This window comes from Ailuropoda melanoleuca, chromosome 12, assembly GCF_002007445.2.
Source record: "Ailuropoda melanoleuca isolate Jingjing chromosome 12, ASM200744v2, whole genome shotgun sequence".
NCBI lineage: Eukaryota > Metazoa > Chordata > Mammalia > Carnivora > Ursidae > Ailuropoda > Ailuropoda melanoleuca.
In genome coordinates, this window is record NC_048229.1 from 76,306,973 (window position 1) to 76,331,702 (window position 24,730).

Consider the following 24,730-nt stretch of genomic DNA (forward strand, 5'->3'; position numbering starts at 1 on the left):
CCACACTCAGTGCAGAGTCGCTTGAGATTCTTTCTCCCTCTCCCTGCCCCTCCCACTTGCTCTCTCTCTCTCTCCCATAAATAAATCATTTTTAAAAAATGGTCAGAAGACACAAGTATACATTTTTCCAAAGAAGACATACAGATGGCCACCAGCTCATGAAAACATGCTCAACATCACTGATCATCAGAGAAATGCAAATCAAAACTACAATGAGCTATCACCTTACACCTGTCAGAATGGCTGAAATCAAAAACACAAGAAACAACAGGTGTTTGGTGAGGATATAGAGAAAGGGGAAACCTCTTCCACTGTTGGTGGGAAGGCTAACTGGTGTAGCCACTCTGGAAAACAGTATGGAGATTCCTCAAAAAGTTAAAAATAGAACTACCCTATGATCTAGCAATTGCACTACTAGGTATTTACCCAAAGAATAAAAAATACTAATTCACAGGGATACATGCACCCCAATGTTTATAGCGGTATTATCTACAATAGCCAAGTTATGGAAATAGCCCAAGTGCCCATTGAATGATAAATGAATAAAGAAGATGTGGTGTGGATATATATATATATATATATATATNATCAAGCCCCAACCTTGTCAATACCTTGAGCATACTCTTTAGGAAGGGTACTCGTTATTGCCTCAGACAATGTACTTGGGTCCCCAAGCACTACTCTTGTCTTCTGGAAATATTTCTAGCTGCGGGTTATTATCAAGCCCCAACCTTGTCAATACCTTGAGCATACTCTTTAGGAAGGGTACTCGTTATTGCCTCAGACAATGTACTTGGGTCCCCAAGCACTACTCTTGTCTTCTGGAAATATTTCTAGCTGCGGGTTATTATCAAGCCCCAACCTTGTCAATACCTTGAGCATACTCTTTAGGAAGGGTACTCGTTATTGCCTCAGACAATGTACTTGGGTCCCCAAGCACTACTCTTGTCTTCTGGAAATATTTCTAGCTGCGGGTTATTATCAAGCCCCAACCTTGTCAATACCTTGAGCATACTCTTTAGGAAGGGTACTCGTTATTGCCTCAGACAATGTACTTGGGTCCCCAAGCACTACTCTTGTCTTCTGGAAATATTTCTAGCTGCGGGTTATTATCAAGCCCCAACCTTGTCAATACCTTGAGCATACTCTTTAGGAAGGGTACTCGTTATTGCCTCAGACAATGTACTTGGGTCCCCAAGCACTACTCTTGTCTTCTGGAAATATTTCTAGCTGCGGGTTATTATCAAGCCCCAACCTTGTCAATACCTTGAGCATACTCTTTAGGAAGGGTACTCGTTATTGCCTCAGACAATGTACTTGGGTCCCCAAGCACTACTCTTGTCTTCTGGAAATATTTCTAGCTGCGGGTTATTATCAAGCCCCAACCTTGTCAATACCTTGAGCATACTCTTTAGGAAGGGTACTCGTTATTGCCTCAGACAATGTACTTGGGTCCCCAAGCACTACTCTTGTCTTCTGGAAATATTTCTAGCTGCGGGTTATTATCAAGCCCCAACCTTGTCAATACCTTGAGCATACTCTTTAGGAAGGGTACTCGTTATTGCCTCAGACAATGTACTTGGGTCCCCAAGCACTACTCTTGTCTTCTGGAAATATTTCTAGCTGCGGGTTATTATCAAGCCCCAACCTTGTCAATACCTTGAGCATACTCTTTAGGAAGGGTACTCGTTATTGCCTCAGACAATGTACTTGGGTCCCCAAGCACTACTCTTGTCTTCTGGAAATATTTCTAGCTGCGGGTTATTATCAAGCCCCAACCTTGTCAATACCTTGAGCATACTCTTTAGGAAGGGTACTCGTTATTGCCTCAGACAATGTACTTGGGTCCCCAAGCACTACTCTTGTCTTCTGGAAATATTTCTAGCTGCGGGTTATTATCAAGCCCCAACCTTGTCAATACCTTGAGCATACTCTTTAGGAAGGGTACTCGTTATTGCCTCAGACAATGTACTTGGGTCCCCAAGCACTACTCTTGTCTTCTGGAAATATTTCTAGCTGCGGGTTATTATCAAGCCCCAACCTTGTCAATACCTTGAGCATACTCTTTAGGAAGGGTACTCGTTATTGCCTCAGACAATGTACTTGGGTCCCCAAGCACTACTCTTGTCTTCTGGAAATATTTCTAGCTGCGGGTTATTATCAAGCCCCAACCTTGTCAATACCTTGAGCATACTCTTTAGGAAGGGTACTCGTTATTGCCTCAGACAATGTACTTGGGTCCCCAAGCACTACTCTTGTCTTCTGGAAATATTTCTAGCTGCGGGTTATTATCAAGCCCCAACCTTGTCAATACCTTGAGCATACTCTTTAGGAAGGGTACTCGTTATTGCCTCAGACAATGTACTTGGGTCCCCAAGCACTACTCTTGTCTTCTGGAAATATTTCTAGCTGCGGGTTATTATCAAGCCCCAACCTTGTCAATACCTTGAGCATACTCTTTAGGAAGGGTACTCGTTATTGCCTCAGACAATGTACTTGGGTCCCCAAGCACTACTCTTGTCTTCTGGAAATATTTCTAGCTGCGGGTTATTATCAAGCCCCAACCTTGTCAATACCTTGAGCATACTCTTTAGGAAGGGTACTCGTTATTGCCTCAGACAATGTACTTGGGTCCCCAAGCACTACTCTTGTCTTCTGGAAATATTTCTAGCTGCGGGTTATTATCAAGCCCCAACCTTGTCAATACCTTGAGCATACTCTTTAGGAAGGGTACTCGTTATTGCCTCAGACAATGTACTTGGGTCCCCAAGCACTACTCTTGTCTTCTGGAAATATTTCTAGCTGCGGGTTATTATCAAGCCCCAACCTTGTCAATACCTTGAGCATACTCTTTAGGAAGGGTACTCGTTATTGCCTCAGACAATGTACTTGGGTCCCCAAGCACTACTCTTGTCTTCTGGAAATATTTCTAGCTGCGGGTTATTATCAAGCCCCAACCTTGTCAATACCTTGAGCATACTCTTTAGGAAGGGTACTCGTTATTGCCTCAGACAATGTACTTGGGTCCCCAAGCACTACTCTTGTCTTCTGGAAATATTTCTAGCTGCGGGTTATTATCAAGCCCCAACCTTGTCAATACCTTGAGCATACTCTTTAGGAAGGGTACTCGTTATTGCCTCAGACAATGTACTTGGGTCCCCAAGCACTACTCTTGTCTTCTGGAAATATTTCTAGCTGCGGGTTATTATCAAGCCCCAACCTTGTCAATACCTTGAGCATACTCTTTAGGAAGGGTACTCGTTATTGCCTCAGACAATGTACTTGGGTCCCCAAGCACTACTCTTGTCTTCTGGAAATATTTCTAGCTGCGGGTTATTATCAAGCCCCAACCTTGTCAATACCTTGAGCATACTCTTTAGGAAGGGTACTCGTTATTGCCTCAGACAATGTACTTGGGTCCCCAAGCACTACTCTTGTCTTCTGGAAATATTTCTAGCTGCGGGTTATTATCAAGCCCCAACCTTGTCAATACCTTGAGCATACTCTTTAGGAAGGGTACTCGTTATTGCCTCAGACAATGTACTTGGGTCCCCAAGCACTACTCTTGTCTTCTGGAAATATTTCTAGCTGCGGGTTATTATCAAGCCCCAACCTTGTCAATACCTTGAGCATACTCTTTAGGAAGGGTACTCGTTATTGCCTCAGACAATGTACTTGGGTCCCCAAGCACTACTCTTGTCTTCTGGAAATATTTCTAGCTGCGGGTTATTATCAAGCCCCAACCTTGTCAATACCTTGAGCATACTCTTTAGGAAGGGTACTCGTTATTGCCTCAGACAATGTACTTGGGTCCCCAAGCACTACTCTTGTCTTCTGGAAATATTTCTAGCTGCGGGTTATTATCAAGCCCCAACCTTGTCAATACCTTGAGCATACTCTTTAGGAAGGGTACTCGTTATTGCCTCAGACAATGTACTTGGGTCCCCAAGCACTACTCTTGTCTTCTGGAAATATTTCTAGCTGCGGGTTATTATCAAGCCCCAACCTTGTCAATACCTTGAGCATACTCTTTAGGAAGGGTACTCGTTATTGCCTCAGACAATGTACTTGGGTCCCCAAGCACTACTCTTGTCTTCTGGAAATATTTCTAGCTGCGGGTTATTATCAAGCCCCAACCTTGTCAATACCTTGAGCATACTCTTTAGGAAGGGTACTCGTTATTGCCTCAGACAATGTACTTGGGTCCCCAAGCACTACTCTTGTCTTCTGGAAATATTTCTAGCTGCGGGTTATTATCAAGCCCCAACCTTGTCAATACCTTGAGCATACTCTTTAGGAAGGGTACTCGTTATTGCCTCAGACAATGTACTTGGGTCCCCAAGCACTACTCTTGTCTTCTGGAAATATTTCTAGCTGCGGGTTATTATCAAGCCCCAACCTTGTCAATACCTTGAGCATACTTTAGGAAGGATACTCGTTATTGCCTCAGACAATGTACTTGGGTCCCCAAGCACTACTCTTGTCTTCTGGAAATATTTCTAGCCCCTGTCTGGAATGCAGGTGGCAGAAGGCCTTCTCTGCATAGAAGCATTCTTGGTATCCACAGGGAATAAAGGACAGGATGTTCAAAATGCCTCGGGATGTTTCATACGGAAGATAACTGATCCACACGCTGTCCATAGATTATTTATGAGTTTTATGAAAATCAAACCATTCTGAAGATTAAGGATCAAACTACCATGCTGTTTTTTTGTTTTTCTTCCCCCATGTTGTTTTATTTGATGTGATCTGGGAATTTGCGACGACTTTATGGTAGAATACCAGGGTGTTATTCTTCAGAAAGTTGAGATCTCAAGAGTTCTTTGATAAAAGTTTTAGATAGATCACTGATAACAAATTCCACACTTAGCTTTTCTCCCAGCCTTTAAAAAAACATACACGTAAAAGCTCTTGAATACTTCCAGGTGTTCTGGGACCACATAATGATCTGGCTGGGCCCCATTCATGCATTTTCCCTCCCTTCTTCAGAGTTTAAGTATTCCCTAAACTTTGACCCACAGAGTCTTCTGGCTTCTGCTCTATTTGTTTGCCCCTAATGGATCTAATCACTTACTTAAAGATTCCACTCTACTCCATCTTTGACAGCTCCATCAGCTCTATACAGACTGGTTAACTTCTGTTAAGCTGTATGCTCCTAGGCTATAGAATAACTTCTAACATTTACTTTGGATTCCACCACCCTGGAATAATCAAGCCCCCATGGCTTCCCCTAGGACCTGGGATAGTACTCTGCAATATATGTAAAAAGCAAGTTCCAGCTTTGCTACTTACAAATGTGTGACCTTAAGAAATGTTTTTAATCTCTCTGGGCTTCAGTTTCCTCATCTATACAAGATTATCTTTATAGGACAGTTGGAGAGGGGCAAGAAATGTTTACCAATGATTAGCCCACTGCCTGGCATGTAGAAAGTGTTCTATACGAAACTATTATGGAAGATAGATGTCAAACCTGAAAAAAAAGAACCATTATGGTTTTGTAGACTGCCTGGAAGATCTAGGGAAATACTTTGGATAATTCCCAGTTCATGTCCATTTAACTTGGATACCACTGTTATTTATGTTCACTGAGCTAGTTCAGAACTCAGTGAATGATGCCTTGCTAGAATCTTCAGCTAGTTCATAAACCAAAGTTTGATGCTATTGCAAATGTTTGATACCCAACCAATTTGTCCATTTTTTTAAATCAGGTAAGTTGGAAAACTAACCCAGTACATGTTGGCTTATTATATTTTATGTGGGAAAAAAGTCCTCTTTTTTTCACTCACTGATTCTTGGATAATTCTTCACATATAGTAATTAGAGTACACAGAGTGGTGCAGTGAAACTTCTGGAGTGTGGTGAACCTGGGTTTGAACCCAAGTTCTATCACTGACCTTTGCACCATGGACAATTCATCCTCTCCAAGTGTCCTTCATTTCCCCTTTGTGAAACAGTTGAAATATCATATGAAGATTGGGGTGAGGAAGTATCTCACCTTATGTTCCTGATACTTTGTTAAAATCTCAACTGTAAATAGACACAAAGATCAATGGGACAGAATCGAAAACCCATAAATGAGTCCACAACTATATGGGCAATTCATCTTCCGCAAAGCAGGAAAGAATATCCAATGGGGAAAAGACAGTCATTTCAACAAATGACATTGGGAAACTGGACAACAACATGCAAAAGAATAAAACTGGACCACTTTCTTACACCATGCACAAAAATAAATTCAAAATGTATTAAGACCTAAATGTGAGACCGGAAACCATAAAAATCCTAGAAGAGAACACAGGCAGTAACTTCTTTTACATGGCCATAGCTGCTTCTTTCTAGATATGTCTCCTGAGGCAAGGGAAACAAAACCAAAAAGAAACTATTGGGATACCATCAAAATAAAAACTTAGGCATAGCAAAGGAAACAATCAACAAAACTAAATGGCAACCTATGGAATGGGAAAGATATTTGCAAATGTCATGTCTGGTAAAGGGTTAGCATCCAAAATATATACAGAACTTATAAAACTCAACACCCAAAAACTGAATAATCCAGTTAAAAAATGGGCAAAAGGGGGACACTTGGGTAGTACAGCCAGCTAAGCATCTGACTCCTGGCTTTTGCTCAGGTCGTGATCTTAGGGTCAGGAGATTGAGCCCCACATCAAGCTCCACACTCAGTGCAGAGTCGCTTGAGATTCTTTCTCCCTCTCCCTGCCCCTCCCACTTGCTCTCTCTCTCTCTCCCATAAATAAATCATTTTTAAAAAATGGTCAGAAGACACAAGTATACATTTTTCCAAAGAAGACATACAGATGGCCACCAGCTCATGAAAACATGCTCAACATCACTGATCATCAGAGAAATGCAAATCAAAACTACAATGAGCTATCACCTTACACCTGTCAGAATGGCTGAAATCAAAAACACAAGAAACAACAGGTGTTTGGTGAGGATATAGAGAAAGGGGAAACCTCTTCCACTGTTGGTGGGAAGGCTAACTGGTGTAGCCACTCTGGAAAACAGTATGGAGATTCCTCAAAAAGTTAAAAATAGAACTACCCTATGATCTAGCAATTGCACTACTAGGTATTTACCCAAAGAATAAAAAATACTAATTCACAGGGATACATGCACCCCAATGTTTATAGCGGTATTATCTACAATAGCCAAGTTATGGAAATAGCCCAAGTGCCCATTGAATGATAAATGAATAAAGAAGATGTGGTGTGGAGATATATATATATATATATATATCTATATCATATTGCGGCAATATGGATAGAGCTAGAGAGTGTTACACTAAGTGGAATAAGTCATTCAGAAAAAGACAAATACCATATGACCTCACTTATATGTGGAACTTAAGAAACAAAACAAATGAGCAAAGGGGAAAAAAGGAGAGAGACAGGCAGACAGAGAGGCAAACCAAGAAACAGACTCTTAACTATGGAGAACAAACTGAGGGTTACAGGAGGGGGGATGTTGATGGGATGATGGGGTAAAGAGGTATGAGGATTAAGGACTTCATTTGTGTGAAGAGGGCATTGTATGGAACTGTTCGATCACCGTATTGCACATCTTAAACTAATACTACACTTTATGTTAACTAACTAGAATTTAAATAAAAGCTTAAAACTTTAAAAATTGAAAAAATTAAAAAATTTTTTAAATTAAAAAAAAATTAAAAAAAAAAAAGAGCTTAACTACTACTTCTCCCAGAACCCACCTTCCTCTTCTGGGCTTGAACCTTTAGAGATCATCGTTTACTGAGTGCTGCTTGAGATTATAGATTATAAGGTCTTAAGGAGATGGGACTATGTCTTCTCTATTAATTATAGAATATAGTTTATGTTTATTTCAATGTTTATAAATCAGAAGCTGATTCAATACACATTCCCTAAAGACTTGTTTTGCAGGATTTTTGTTTGTTTGCTCATCTCGGACATTTAAATTTATTTCCAAGTGTTGGGTTACCACTGCTGCACTCCTTACCTGCCTTCATCTCCAAGCCCTCCTCATCCCTTCTGAAACATTCCATGGGAGTGTAGAAAGAGACTGGTGGATCGTCCTGCCTAGAGTTGTGGGGAAGAGATTGGGTCAAAACTAAAGGCCCTTTAGATCCATGAGGCTGTCTTGCTAAATTGATGGTGGTCACGGTTATAATTAGATCTTCCAACTCTCCTAACCAATTAAAAAATGTGCCTTATGTGATTTGCCTACTTTCACTCTTTGGGTTATGTATTAGTATCAGTATTTACCTGAAAAACTGTAATTCATCACTCAAATGTTTCTAATGTGTTGCTGCATTCTTAAATATGATTTTATTATGACTTAAGGCCAAAACTTTGATTAAAAGAACACATCAAATTTTATGATAAAATATAGGAAAGTTATACAGAAATTTACTTTCTAAGCAGTTTTTAGAGAACATGTCTCTTCAGTCAAGTGAGAAATGCATGTGGATAATCCCTCATCTTGGATACTTTCTGATAATGGCAAGCATGCTCATTGGTTGACTTTCTCTCACTGCTAGAAGTAAGTTGTTATATTGAACTATGATTTGTTTGCTTGTAATTTTTACCCTGTGATGCTTGTTTGTACTTTTAATACAATGAAGAAATGGAACATGCATCCTTCAACAGGGCAACCCTCCAGATGGTTGTGTAGTCCAATCTTCAGTAGACATTCAGTAGACACTGAATATCATGAAGGCGGATTATCTACCTTATTCATCTTTATGTTGGCATTTATCCCTTACCGCCTACTATCCTGCACATTGTAAGTAAAAAATGATATTTTTAATGGGTTGCTAGATGAGATTTAGAATGATAGAATTTCCCAATTTTAAGAGACATCATCCAATGCCAGAATGTCTTCCACACCATTCTTGCTGCATAGTCATTTAGATTATACTTCAGAGTATCAAGTGACACGCAAATTATTTCATCCAGAAAGAACTGGAGCTTCCAAATGGTAACGTGAATTTCTTCAGGCTTTTCTAGTATTTGGACAACAATGAGTTCATGCAAATACTAATGTTTGCACTACACATTCTTGTAGCCCCCACCTGCACAATTGTGAGATCTCAACAGACCCACCTTCCCTGGCCATCATTGAGATTATTTCTGAAAAAACTCACACAAAGAATAACTCACAAGTTATTCTCCCACAACTTCTCCTTCTAGCCTCTTTGTTGGTTAACATACCTGAAAAGCTCTTAAAGGAAGTGTCTCCTCACTGCTTTTGTGAGAAGGCTGTTTCTCAAGCCCATCTCTAGCATCCCCAAAGCCATGGACCCCCAAGATGCCTGAAGACCCAAAGCTGCTTTAGTCTTCATTGTACCAGAGCAAAGTCAAGTGTATTCCATTCAGAAATAGGGCCAAGCCACCTTTCACCATAGCAGTTTGTGAGGAACTAGACTAACAGTGCATGAGCTTACCTAAATTGCCTGCAGTTTGTGAATCTTCAAGCTTGTATATATAGCGTATTCTTTCCCTGAGCTACAACTCCATGGGGCTGGACTAGGAAACTAATGTTGAGTTCTCTCTGTCTTCCTTCTGTTTCTGCATTTCTCTAAGTGCTCATGTAGAAGTTGTCCTCCTGATAGGCCCTTTCCTTCCCATGTAGATCTGCCCACGCAGTTGAGAGTTGCTTGGGAAATCACAGGTCCGATTGCATCAGACATAATAAGGATCTGAATCACAATTTAGGCTCGGCCAGGACACACTGCTCCATGTCCCCACTCAACTCCCAACTGCAGAGCCAAAAATCTTGAACATTGTAGTGGAGCAAATCTCTCTTCTCATTAACTTACCCTATACACAGAAGTAAGGAGGAAGGTTTGTTTGCACATAATTACTAGATAACTCAAAAACTAAAGGGTTTGTAAGAGCCATGTGCTAGTACTATGAAATCACTGAGAGGGGATCCCTGTTAATCTGAGACTTGATGACTCTCAAAGATGCTGAATCTGTGATTAATATCTCGCTGATTGGGTGACTTTCAATTGGCTTATTCAAATCTTCATGTGAGTTTGGGCCATCATTCTCACTTTTGTTTGGATACTTTCAAATTTGCTTAGCTGTCAAGTTGCAGTTCTGCTATTTATTCATTCGATGAACAGGGCTGAGTGTATATTGTGTCAGGCACTATGCCACAGAAAGTAATTCCAATTTGAAATAAAAATTCATAGTCATTATAAGTACCATGGGATAGACGATGGGCAGTATTCTTTCAGAAAACAATCTGCCACATTTTAAAGAATCTGTAACAAGAGGAAAACGTAACACCCTGACAGAAAAGACTAGTTTCAGAACTAGGAACTCAGTTTTTAATGGTAGGCAGAGAAAATCCCCTGAAAGCAGATATGGGCTCTGTCTTGTTCCAAGAGGAAGCCCTTAGGGTTTACGTGGTAAAAATAGGTTTCTGCAGAAGATCACTTGACAAGATCATTCATTATGACATCTTTGCCTGACATGATAGAATTGAAACTATGTTATCAAAGTTGGAAATGAAACATAAGATGGTATTAAGACTGTGCATTCTGCACCTATCAAATCTACAAAGCCTTCTGAGGTGAAATCTGTTCCTGAGCTAATCACTCATGGTTGGGACCGTGCCCACAACCTTACAGAAGCTCTGCCGACATCAGGGCTGATTCCAGGCCAAACATGGAGTATAAGATACAGTTCTGTGCACCCGGGAATCAGGAGGGTAGAATGAATGAAGGCTGGAGGAAGTGCCTATTGTATGATCCAGGATCTGGCCCAATGTGGGTAGGACTAAACATACGTTCATGAAGGTTTGATTGGCTAGAATATTTGAGAAATGAAGGTGTTTTGGGGAAACCACAGGGAATGCTTTCTGTTTCTCTCAGCTGGGCAAGTCCATAGAGTCTCTGGACTAAGCCCTGTGAGTTCTTTTAAAGGAAGTTGGTACTTCTGGATACCCGTGGGATACTGAGGGATGTGAAAAGCAATTAGTCTTGCTCTGTATCCTGGGGAGAGTCCATCTGATGTCTCTGAATTAAGTGCGACTTCAGTTGTCAGAAAGGCGTGGCTTTCCGTGTCCCAGCCAAGGACTAGCAAATCAACCAACATGTAGGCCCTTCTTGCTAATGGAACAAGTGGATTCTGTTTTACTAACTAGGCCAGAAGTACTGAGGTATTTGGAATAGCCTAAGGGAGAGTAAACAATTTATATTCTGCTGCACAGAGTCATTGTCTGGTCTCAGTGGTGTGCTGGAGTCAGCTAGTACTTGAACTCCTAAGAGCTGGTTGTTAAGTTTCTAGGAAATCTGCAAGCCAATTGAAGGCACATTGGTATCTGAAATCAACTATGTTTAGAATATTTACACCATAGACATTGGCAAATGATATGAATCAGGACTTTTTCCTTTGCCATCATATTGCTGAAACAATGCTACTTTCTTCTGTGTGTGAGTAGAGATTGCTAGAAGTAAATTACCTATAGATCCAACCATATCTACCTGTGGGGGAGTTGCAGCTCCTGGGAAGACTGATTCAGAGCCCACAGGCCCCCTGATCCACATGCATCCTCCCCCAAGTGTACAAATAGTCTGAACACTAACTCTAAGAGGCCTTGCCACTTATGTACAGACCAGTTTTCACATATCTACAAATGTATGTATGTATGTATGTATGTATGTATTTAGGACCATTTGCCCATCTCATATGGATCATAGATGGATCATAGACTGACCCTCAAGCACTTACCAGAATAGCACAAATTCTAAATTTTAGTACATACCTATCTACATGAACAGGGCTGATCTATATTTTGTGGATAAATTTAAATCCATTTGCATTTTCATATTTTCTGGGATCATAATACAGCTTAATTTGCTCGCTCACACAATTCAAGATGGTAAGAAATCTATGCCTTTTGGATTTTCATCCTTAAGAGCCACATTCAAAAAAAAGAAAGAAAAAAGGATAAAATCAAGGTCAGGAAGATTAAGCCCCTTAATTCACCTGCCAAACTTTCCATTTCAATTGTGGTTTTGTCTCCCAGCTAAAGTTTGTCTTTTTGTGACATTTGCATTAAGCCCAGAGGACATTTTGAGTGGAAACATGCTGAAAGCATAATTGAAACGCTGAGTGGTGCCATTTGTCTAATTTGCATTTTTCCCCCAGGTGGGGAGTTTTCACTCCCCATTTCTTCTCCTGGGGTGTTCAAAGATTATCTCAAAGAATGATGTTGTGCAATTGATTCCAATAAATCCCCACGTACAGTATATTATATATATATATATATTTCTTTCTAGAAGCTATTTAAATGCCACAGTGATAAACTAGGAAGTCCTTTGTAGGTTCATAATAGTACAGATAGTTTATTTTCCCACTCAGAAAGAAATTTTGAATATTTGTCCCCAAACTTGTTCATTAGAATTTTTCCTTTCAGTTATCCTCATGGTATCATTCCAAGCTATTTAGGAGGGTGTCTCTATAGAAACAAACATTTGGGGAAAAAAAAAGTTAGACATAAACTATTCAATTTTATCCTTAATATGTTCTTTGAACTCTGTGCCCCCAAACATGCACTGACTTGATCTCTATTAAAAAGTTTGAGAATCACTGATATTATTTTGGTTGTGTCAACAAAGTTATTAAATGAGACAATGATGCAAGGCTGATGCTATCAGTTGTGCCCTTTAATGGGGAACTTAAGAGATTATAATCAGTGGAGAAATAGAGTCTGTTTTTCTAGGAGGAAGAAGTCAAATAAGAGTGTGGTAAATTGTTTCTCTTTTGATTAAGTATTCCTCATATACTTCAGATCTGGCCATTTAGATATGGCCAAAGTTGCTGCCATCAGTGAGGTCGAGATTTGTGCTTTTTCTAAGGTGTGCATCTTTCTCAAACTTGCATTATTTATGTTAGACGTGTTCTTTCAGATGTCAGAAGACCTCCTAGATTATATCAAATAATCGTAGGGAATTCTATCATATCCCTTTTAGATTATAAGCCTGAGGTGGGGTGGAGCCAGGCATTATCTAAATGAGGGCTATGCAGAGAGGAATGTAGCCCAGGCCAGCATTTTGGGAGGGTGGAACTCACATCACTCTGAGGGCTTTAGAGCCTGCAAGGGCAGGCATGTATTTTTATTTGACTCCTTATATTTAATTTAACATTACTGGGGGGGGGGCATCTGGCCCATCTAATATATATCATAAATGTTATCTCCAAATAATTTTGTGAGAATAAATAATGTGAGACAAATAAAAGTATTAAGTGAGTACTAGATCAGCTATGAAAATATGGTGAAAATGTGAGGCTGGACACGGAGCATTTGAAGGAAGGGAGTACATTCACCCAGGCAGACTAGCAGGAACTGTGTAGCCTTCCCCTCATTCAACCTTGCTAAGTCTCAGTTTCTAGAGAGGAAACAAATTATCTACCTCAAATTGGTCATGTGAGCATTCACTGCAATCATGAGTGTAAAGCTCTCAGTGCAGTGTCATGCTTTTAGGAAAAATAATACTTTAGATTGATAGGAAGTTATCTGTGCAAACAATCCATTTCAAGAACATTTAGTGAAACTCTGTCGAGTCTACTGTGGGTGGAGCACTATAATTTCACTTCTTTGAGGCCTTTTTTTTTTTCCTTCGTAACCTCTCACGTGAGACAGGTAGGGCTTTGCCAAGAAAGTAGGAGGATTCAAAGATGGGCAGGGCTGGATCAGAATCATCTGCCTCACTCCCTTGGCCCCAGCAGAGGAGCCTCTAGTAACCATCTCCATGGTAACCACACTTGGCCCAGCAGGCCAGAGCATGGGTACCTGACTAGAAAGAGATAGAAGGACCCAGGATGCAGGTGGAAAACTAGCTGGAAGCAGGAAGCTATGTAGGAAAAGGAAAAAATGTAGCTTCCCTAATGCCCACAATAACAGGAGTAATGATGGTAATAATTCTTATTCACGGAGCTCTATCCTAAGTGTTTTATGCATGTAGGTACGTATGATCGTGTTGAATGCTTACCATAACAATTATACTCCCCATGACAATACCTGTGAGGGAGGTACTATTATTCATCCCGCTTTACAGATGAAGACATTGAGTTGCAAAGAGGATGGGTGGTCTGCCCAAGGTCACAGGGCTCCTACACATGAACCAGGTTTGGAAAAGGGCTTAGAAACCTGCCATTAAAGCTGCCCTTGCTTAGGGCATGGGAAGAGCAGTTCCTGGCATGCTAGGTCCCCAACCTCTTCTCTGTGCCAAGGATGGCTGGGAAATGTAGAAACCTGGCATCTTGACAAGCAGTGCATTGTCTGAGGTCCTGGTTCTTGGCCCCTAGCTGCATTAGAGTCATCTGGGGAGCTTTAAAGAGATACTAGTACCCAGACCCCAGCCCAGCCCAGTTATATCAGAATCTTGGTTGGAAGTTGAACAGGTATTGCTATGTTTTAAAATGCTCTCCAGGTGGTTCTCATAGCCTTGAAGAAGAACCACAGTCTAGAGCATCTGCTCCTGAATTGGTAAAAGTGTCTAAAACAGAGACCCGATTTTGCAATCCTTAGCTATTTGATAGAGCAAGCTGGGAAGAAAGCTAGACTATATTGGGTGTCTTCAATGTGCCAGATCCTGTACGTAAATGTGGTCTCTCAATATGCCCTTATCTGGGACCTCTGAGAAGCCCAGAGGGATTAGTGAGTGGCACCAGGGGTCAGGATGGGGCAACTGCCCTATTTCCTCTTATGCATCAATTCCCAAAAAAATGAATGTCCTGAGAGCTTAAACTGCAGAAGTAGACAGAGGGACTGGGGACAGGTTCCTGCTTTCTCTGGGTGTATGAACTCTAGGAAGTTGGTCAATCTCAGAGGCTCAGTCTGTTTTCCTGTAAAATGGAAAATGATGCTTGTAGAGTATGCATTTTCAGTGGGGCTATATTACCCCCAAGAGGGTGGCATGGGGGAGGGGCAAAACATTGCACTTTGTGTGTGTATATAAAGCACAGAGGTACATAAGTACACAGACGTGCAGTATATCTGTGCCATTAAAATTTCATGACAGTAGTGACACCTGGGTGGTTCAGTTAGTTAAGCATCTGCCTCCTGATTTCAGTTCAGGTCGTAATCTCAGGGTTGTGAGATCCAGCCCCAGGCTGGGCTCTGCCCTCAGCATGGAGCCTGCTTGGGATTCTCTCCCTCTCCCTCTGCTCCTCCCTGGCTCACACTCAAACTCTCTCTCTTTCTGTTTCTTTATCTCGAAAGGAATAAAATTTGGCAATTTCTTTAAAAAGAAGCCAACCAAACAAATAATTTCATGACAGTAGTGGCAATTAGGCCAACAGTTCTAAAATCCTGGGGGGTACATAGTGGGGAAAAAAAGTTGAAAATGCTGCTGTGGGTTAGAATTGCTTTGAGACAAAAAGAAGACTGAATATAGAGTCCTTGGCACACGGCCTGGCACTCAGATGCCACTCAATAAATGGTAGGTGTTGTTACTGTTATTTGTCAAAACATTCATTCGTTCAACATGCACACGCTGATGCCAGCTTTGGGACTAAACACAGCATTACTGGGATTAGGAGGAAAGTTAAGGTATCACCTCTGACTTTACTAAGGAGCTAAGTCAAAACTAGGCATGGGAGGCCAAGTACTCTCACAAATGGATGCATACAAGCTCTGAGGAACTAAGGGGACAGCATGGACATTCATTTCCTACCCATTTCCAGTGCTGGGCTCATCTAAGACAAGAGTTGACTAAGGACCTTCTTTCTCATTTCCTGCACTTGCTTGTAGCAGCTTCTGCTGCCAGCATTAAAGAGGTACCATGTCCCTAGTCCACCACCATTAGAGTATCATTTTGCCCCTGGAGAGCAATTGCATTAAGTGTAATTGTTATTGATGTCCTCCTGTATGCAAAAGCATTCTGTTCATTGCTGGAGATAAAGAGATGAATGAAAAAATGAGATTCAATTTCTGCTCCTCATTCTTTTTTAAAAAGATATTTTATTTATTTATTTGAGAGAGAGCACACAAGGAGAGGGAGCGGCAGAGGGAGAGGGAGAAGCAGGCTCCCGGCTGAGCAGGGAGCCCAATGCGGGGCTCAATCCCAGGACCCTGGGATCATGACCTGAGCCGAAGGCAGACGCTTAACCAGCTGAGCTACCCAGGTACCCCTCTGCACTTGGTTCTGATAAGGAAAACAGATACATAAAATGGGCATATTAATATAACGTGATATAAAAGATCCTGTGTGCAGGAAACTCTGGGAACACAAAGAGGATATTTGGACAAGCTGTGGAGCTGACTTTTGTAGAGTGACTAAGAGTTAACAGGGTGAGGAAGGTGGGAAGTGATTTCTGCACAGAGGGAGCAATATGAGCAGGGAGGTGGGTGAATACAGTAGGTGTAGGCTGGCACAGGGGTGAGTAATATGTGAGACACGGAGCGAGGACAGAGGCCGGAGGGGAGGCCAATGGACAGCTTAGCCATGGAGGACCTTAAGTGTTGGCATCATTTGCAAAGGGGAGCTATAGTTGTATGAGACTAAGGTAGAGGCAAGTTGGTTCTATAGTTGATGGGAGGGTCCAAAGCTTTCTTTAAGGAGTAAGTCTTGATGTGGCCTTCCAGACCCCACATTTCCAGCTTATCTCCACTCTCTGTTCCTCATTTTCCTTGCTCTCTTTGCCTATCTCACTGGCTTATTTGCAATTCCCTGAATGCCGCTGGACCTTTGCACGTGTCTCTTTCTGCCTGAAATAGGTCCCCTGTTACTTGTAATGGTACTGAATTAATATCTTTCTCTCTGACTGTACTTCAACCCAGGTACTGTGTCCCTTTGCTCAACATTATAAACCCATCATCTAGCATAATATAGGTTCCTAGTAAGTATTTGTGAAAGGGAGTAATGGAGATGGGAAGGAAGATAGGAAGGAAAAGAAGGGAAAAGAAGAGAAAGGCAGAACTAGAACCCCACAAACTTTTGTATTTCCTCCCTCATCCCCACTCCTCCCCAGTTCATTCTGTCTCCTTGGGTTCTGCCCAGGGGCCAGGGCCAGAACCAGCCAGCATCCTGGCAATCCAGCAGGCCCTGACATTTGTGCAATGTGCCTCCAGTAGATGAATGCTAACTGATAACAATGAAACAACTTACATGTCTCTCCTTCATAGTTCACCTCCAAAAACTGAAACCAGGCATGCCCAATTAATCTTGGCTACCAAGATGGTCAGAGGAAGTGAGCAAGTGTCTGAGGACTACAGACTCCCAAGAGTCCATTTGTGCGTCTGCACGAAGTTGCCCCTAAAGTTGGCTCGGGAACCTGAAAGGTTCAGGAGACCCTGATGCAGAGGGGGCTCGAGGGGGCACCATGCAGTGGGCAGCAGGGCTGGGCAGGAGCACAGTGGCAGGACTGAACTGGGTGCCCCTGCCCTGGGATTCAAGTTCTGATGGGACTTTAGGAGGGCTGCATTTTATATGAGACTTTGTCTTTACTGAAACATGTAATTGTGAAAGGCCAGTGGACCAGGGCTCAAATGTTGGTTTCGTCATTTACAAACTGTGGCGGGGGTGGGGGGGAGGACCTCCTTTGCTCTCTCTGAGCCTCAGTTACCTTATCTATAAACTGGGGTCAAAAAAGTACCTCATTCGTTGTACAGATTAAATAAGATAATGCATGTAAAATGCTTAACACTTAGCCTTGCGTGTGGAAAATGTTCAATTCACATTAGCTATTATCGTTATCAGCTAATATGGTTATTAACACCTTAAGAATTATCTCCCAGAATAGAAAGATCAGCTTAGTTCATCAAATATTTATATGGCTTTAACAGTGTGCTCAGACCAAGGTAGATGTTGCCACCAAAGACACGCAAGAAAGTTCCCTGTAGCAATATTTTGAGAGCCCCAAACTGCACATAGCTCCGGTGCCCATCAAGAGTCGAATAGGTAAATTCATTATAGCCACATACTGGAATACTACACACTGGTTAGGATTAACTGCTGTGACTCACAGACACATATCTCCCAGACATAGTATTGAGTGGAAGAATCCAGACACAAGAGAACACACAGTGGATGATCCCATTTGTATGAAGGGCAAATACAGGGGGAACAGACCTGTGGTATTAGAAGTCAGCATCTTGCAGCCTTCAAGGAGGAGGCTGGGGACTGTGCTCTGGAGGGAAGAGAAGAGGAAGGTTGCTAGTATTTTGTGTCTGGGCCCCGGCCCTGGGTGTATGGGTGTGCCCACTTTACGAAAATCAAGTTGTACGTTCTGATTTATGTGCTTTCTCTATATCTGTGTTATGCTTCAGTTAAAGGTTTACTGAACAAACAAGCCTGTTCAGCAGAGAGCTAAGAAAACAAAAATGGGGTGAGGAAAGAAAGCAAGCAGTATAATTCTGTGCTTGCCCACAAGAACAGCTGCTTTTCTTATTCTTTCCCATACACGACTTAGCCATTCAACTATAGGAATTTTGTCTGCATCTATCCCGCCACTGCCTTAATCTGGGCCAGGCGTCATTGGTACAACACCAGACTAACTGGTTTTCTTGGTCTCTCTTCTCTCCAAACCATTCTCTGGAACCCAGAGCTGCTATCTTAGAAGATCCTGTTCGTGTCTGCGTCCTTGGTGCTTAGCACCTGCCTGGAACATGGGAGGTCATCAAGGACAGATCTACATTGAATGAAGTTCCCCAGCACAATCAAAGCCAGAGGGCTACAAGGGGATGCTGTGGGATAAGGGGAAGCATTTGTAGATCTGGGTGGGGAGGAGTAACTCACGTTTAACTGTCAGAGATTTCTCCAGCACCAACCTACTCACACTTTCTGTTTTTGTTCATCTGTTTTGTTTTGTTTTGTTTCATCAGTGACCTTCAGTGACTGCAAGGGAAACAACAAACTACACTATGAAGTCTCAAGCCCATACTTCAAGGTGAACAATGATGGCAGCTTAGTTGCCCTGAAAAACATAACTGCGGTGGGCAAGACTCTGTTCGTCCACGCCCGGACTCCCCATGCGGAAGACATGGCAGAACTCGTGATTGTCGGGGGGAAAGACATCCAGGGCTCCTTGCAGGTAACACAGCTGTTTGGGATAAACTGGGTCCACAGAGGAACACTGGGCTCTACAGGTCTTATACGGAAAATACCTCTTGGTTTTATTACTGGCCAAGACATTTTTGTTGTTACAAATGACAAAAACTCAACTCAAAAACTATTGGGGGGAGGTGGTGGTGGTATGTGAGAAATTATTGGCTAATGTGGCAGATATTTCAGAATAACTCTGCCTTCGGGCATGGCTGTGTACCGGTGCCCAGATACGACATCAGCTTTGATCCTTACCCATTTTGTGGTTCTATTTTCCTTCTGTTGGCTTCACTCTTAGACAGTCACATCCCTCTCTGCCTTCCAATGTGATCTCCAGTAGCCCTACTTCATTTCCCCAGCCTGAGGTCCCCCGAGAGAGCACCTCTTCCTGATAATGCCAATGAATGCTTGAAATCAAATCTCACTGACTCTCCTTAAATCATGTGCCCATCCCAGAACCAGTCACTGTGTCCATTGGGTAACAATGCTCTTGTTGGCTAAGTCTGAGTCACTCATCTTATTCTGAAGCCAGGGTGGAGTCAGCCCCACCTAAGATATATGGGAGGAGAGTGCAAGGTGGTTTCTCAAAGTAAATTAGCATTCTGTTATCTGAGGATGGGAAATGGTACTTGGGCAGGAGAGAACATGGTGGCCCAGTATAATTGTAGAGCAAGGCAGCCATTGCATATGGCACTGATACTTTGCCATGCCCTGGTGCCCATTCCTTTCCAGATACACACGCATGCTGGTCCCTGCATCTGTGCCCATGTTTACGCACATTCAGAATGCTACCAACTGCCCTTTAGACTTCCTGATTGTATCACCGAGACTTTTTGCCACCATGTACTCACCTACTCCTCCTTCATCAAGAGCTTCCGGTTTCTTGATAGAAAGGAAAGGCACATAGCAAGACCCTGATGAAACAGTAACAGTAACAATGGTATGTCCCCAGCTGGGTGTGGTTAGCCTTTGTTCCTGCTTGATGGTTTGCTCTTACCCAGTCTTTCAAATCCTGATTCTTGCTGCCTTTCTCCATCTGCCACTCTCCCCATAATCTTGTTTTATCTGCTAATTTTGTTCAGTGATGGAGGGTGGGGGGATGGCGTGAACACTGTTTCTACAGCTGGGGAGCAGAGACAGAGACTGTGTGATCTTGAAAGAATCATAAAACTTCTTTATCTTCAGACTGAAGGGATGAAGCAGCCTGGGATGGCAAATAAGTGGTGTGTGCATTGCCCCATTCTGTCACCATACTCATGGCAGATATTGCTAATTATCCCTGACTTGACCTGAGTATCTTTCCCAATACAGTGCTTCTGGAAGCAACTATCAATTGATCATTCAGAGATGTTTCCAGGGATGGAATATATTCGCCATCCCTAGACCAGACAGACTCCACAATTCCCCTTCATATCTGTGAATCTGTGAGTTAAGGGTAGATAGCAAGCTAAAAAATGAATCCACAGTGTGCCACTGATATTTTCAAAGAAAATAGGATATTGATGAATACATCCAGTGTGGAAACCCACTGACACCACAAAAGCAAGCTTTTCTCTTACTTAGCCGTGGTCATTTTCACAGCATCTCACTAACTTGTGATATAAATGACTTGGTAAATATCTAAAGTAACAAAATTGCTCAGATGTGCAGCACAAAGTGCTCCTTAGGAACAAATAAATGGTACAGAGACTCATGTAAGGGGGTTTGCATGTGTGATGGGATGTATTTAGATGGACAGTGTTCATCGTGATTCGTGGCTCATCTTTAAATCCAGAAAAGACAATGTCATACTGTTTAGCTTAAAGCAGAGCAGAGGGAATTCTGGGCACTTCTCAGGACAGATTCCACCTTGATAGGCTCTGAGACCTGGGGTTCAGTATGAAGAGACTCAGTCTTGAAGGACTGGCCTCTTGAGTCCCAGAGAGACACCCTCCTGGAGGCCAGGCCCCTCAGAGCCGTTTCTCATTCGTCTCTGTCTGAGCACATTGCCCACAAAGCCTGGCTGCCATTGCGGCTTCTTATAAAGCCTGGTGGAGGCTGCTGCACCGTTCACTTTGCTGGACCCCAGCAGAACGGGGCATTCCTCCTGCCTCCAGTAATTTCATGAGTTTTGAAAATAGGCCTTGTGAAGCTGCCCAGATGTGTCTGTAATAAAAAAACCCCAAAAAAATAAAAAGAAGAAAAAAAGATAGGAAAACAATATAGCTAGCCAAAGAATTCCTCCAAGGAGAACACAATCCTTAAGAGATATCCGTTTGGTGTTTTTGAGGCCCTACAATGTGCAGCCAAAAGGCCAGCTGCTAGAGAGGGGAAGCAATGAGCACCCAAGTCGGCACCACTCGTGGGTGGGGAGGGAAAATGAACAAATATGCGGAAAAGGCACCAAGCAGGGCAGCAAGGCCGAGTGCTGCTCTGTGCCTTTAGACACAGGTTGGGCAGCTGAGGCTGGGCTGGTTGCACAGCCAGGGCGTCCATGGCCCTCACTGTCTGCTGGGGGCTGCCCTCATGGGCCCCAAATGTTGACTCGTTAATCTGCCCCACTGCCTGTGAGGCATGTGCTACTGTTCTCACTTTACAGATAGGGGAAACTGAGGACATAGAGGCAAATGAGAAATTGTATTATTTACTGGGACCCTCTAAAGTATGTGCATCTCAGTGTGTGCTTTCATGTCCATTGGTTTTAACCCTCACCACCCCCAACCCCGGTGCAGCTGCTGACTTCACCCCTTCCTCCAGATGTGATACTTTGGCCAAGATCCCCTAGCTTGAAATTGGCAGAAATGAGGTTGAGATCTGGTCTTTCCATCCAAACATCCACTCTCTTTTCCACCCATGGGTCAAGAGATGAGGGCATGAGTCTGAGCAATACAGTAGCAATGGAAGAAACCAACAAATAGAAGGTACGATTTGAAGGAAGAAAGAGCCAGGATTTAGCATTTAGTTGGGTCCAAGCTGTGGAGGCTAGGACGATGGAAGTGGACTGGACCAGTCAGAAAAGGTGCTTGTTTAGTCAGGCTTGGATGTGTTGAGTTGGTAGCTACTGGGAACATCTTGACAGAGATGATAGAGAATATGGGAATAGGTCTTAGGGTAAACACTTAGGGGAAGAACAGTATAGTGGTAGGCCTTTGGCTTTGGTGTTGAACTTAAGTGGGTTCAAATTTCCACTCCACCACCTATGATTGTGACTTTGGACAAGCCACCCAACTCCCTAAACTTCAACATCCTTATCTATGAGACAAGGGTAAGAATAGTCTGCATCATAGAATCATTCTGTTGGGCACAGCACGGAACCCCAGGAGACCCATCCCAACAATGGTATCATATTGGAACCTCTAGAGAAAGGATAGGTACTGGGAGTTAAAGTCACCTCACTGAGGCCAGGAGACAGAAGGCGGAGATTAAGGGCAGGAGGAGAAAGTGAAGCCAAAGGAAGAAAGAGAAGGTGTGCTCAGTGAGGGCAGTGGGGTAACCACGGAGTGGTATAGCGGTGGCTAATTTCACACCACTGCGTTTTGGAAGGAATGATTCACTAAGGTGAATGAAACCCCAGTAAAGCCCGGCTTAGTGGCCGTAACTGAAGCTCAGAGCTTTAATAACATGATGTGTCTCTCTTATTTTTAACCTGCTACCTGCGACCCCGTTTCACCCAGAAAGCCCAAACCTGTGAAGTCTAGTTGTTAATAGCTTAATTATAGACTCCCAAGCTGTCTCTGCATTTTGAGTGGGCTGCCCAGAAGCTAGGAGCTGTCTATATGGGCAGTGTAAGATCACCTTGGACCGGAGAGGGCAGAGGAGCAGCTTGACAGGGGAGGTGGGATTGGTATGGAAGGGCCCAGGCTTACTGTGCTTACAGGAGGGGTTTCTAGCCTGGGGAAGGTGTTGATGAACTCCACTCAGGAAAGTAGGTCTGGACAGACGGTAGCTTGTCCGCACTGAGTCTGCCGTCCTTCACTGCCTGACAGCAGTGAGTGGGAAGACAACAGAGTGCTTGCTTTTATTTATTTATTTTTACTTTGGATAGGGGGCTCCGAAGGTTTATATGGGCAAGCTCTGTTTCATTCCTTATGCATCTTAGGTAGAGATGTCTTTACCTGCTGTGCAAATGGGACTCATCAACCTCAATTTCACGTCTAGCGTAAAAAAAAATTTTTAAATCATCTTTTTATTTATTTTTTCTTTCTAGCTTAAGAAATTGTAGCTTCTGTGACTGTAGATTATAGCAAGGAATACTGACATCAATTACAGAACTGGATGAAGTCAGTCCGGAAAGTAAGAACATCAGGGAGCTTGTAGAAATGTATTTTGAATTCCAGTTTGAGAGCTGAAAGAGACTGTGCCCACCAGCTTCATCTTGAAATGTGGGCTTTCACACTCTAAGCAGCTGTACCCGTGACCTGGACAGCTGGGTCCTCAAGAGTGGAGCAGGAGATGCACAATGCAACAGGAGGGAGAGGTGCGGGGGCCTGAGGGCTGCAGGCTTGGATCCAGCTCTCACACTGAGGCTGAGTCTTAAATGCAAATCTGATCACTTTCCACCTTGCTTAATGGGACCTTGCTTGCTCATCAGCCCACCTGGCCCCTGGGATAATATTCTGTCACCGTCATAGATGCCTGAAGAGGCTCTTCACTGTCTAGCCTGGCTGGTCTCTGCTGCCTTCCCTCATGTCTGGTTCCTTCCATCTGTAAGTGGGTTGACCTGCTGAACTGCTTGACCTCCAAGAGCTTCCCTGCTCCCTTGCCAAAGGAGGGTCTCCCTTGGTAGCAATGGTTCCACTCCTTCGTGGCCTTCTTCTCAGTTTGCAAATTTTGCATTTATTTCAGGTGTTTGAAGTCGGGCTCCCTGATAAGACTGTATAAGCTCCCTGGAGGCAGGAATGTAGTCTGTTTCCTTCCTATTTCCTTCCTCCCTCCCTTCCTTTCTTCCTTCCTTACCGTGTTCTTTTCTGGTGTGTCCATGGCTCTATCCCTAGCACCCAGCACAGTGCCTGACATATAGTTGGTGTTCAGTGAATGTCTTTTGAATAAATGCCTGAGTTGAATGCACAATACCTTTCACACCACTCCCTGCACTGAACTCTGGGCTCATCACTCCAGTACCAAACCACTGTGGTTTCTTGAATTGGCCAAGCTCTCCTTCCCATTCATGCTGGCTGCTCCTCTGTCTGGATTATGCCCCCTTGCTATAGCCCCAGTGGCCCCATGGCCAGCACCAACTGACATGGCTAGCTCCTTGATACTTCTGGACCTGCCAAGATTTCCCTTCCTTAGGGACACCTCTCTGACTGTTCCCCCCAGGTCATTAAGTGTTTTTTCCCCCATGTTCCTCGTAGAACCCTGACTGGCTCCCCGATGATGGCACTAAATTTTAACTGGCTGATTGATTTGTACTGGTTCCCATCTCCGTTCTGAACTCCTGAACTCAGGGACCTGGCTTCCATGATGCCTTGATTCCCAGTGCTGCACTTACCACCTCTGCTCCAGTTCCCTCAGCTGTAAAATGGGTTCACAGCACTATCAACTTTATAAATATGTCGTGAGGATTAAATGACATTTAGAACAGTGCCCAGCACAAAGTAAGTGCCACGAACATGCCAGTAATTCCCCATCACTCTATCATCAAAGCCAGACTATAATAAATGCTTGGCGAGTGAGCCTGGCAAATCAAGACAG

General features: G+C 43.0%; 1 protein-coding gene across 5 annotated transcripts in view; it reads left to right on the forward strand.

Annotated features, from left to right (window-relative positions):
• Window positions 1–24,730, forward strand: part of CDH13 (cadherin 13) — a 1,033,545-nt gene that overhangs the window by 367,288 nt on the left and 641,527 nt on the right. For all 5 annotated transcript variants that reach the window (XM_034672819.1, XM_034672820.1, XM_034672818.1 and 2 more), the window contains exon 3: window positions 18,838–19,046. In XM_034672819.1, coding sequence (XP_034528710.1) covers window positions 18,838–19,046 — 209 coding nt within the window. The remainder of the gene's footprint in view (window positions 1–18,837; window positions 19,047–24,730) is intronic.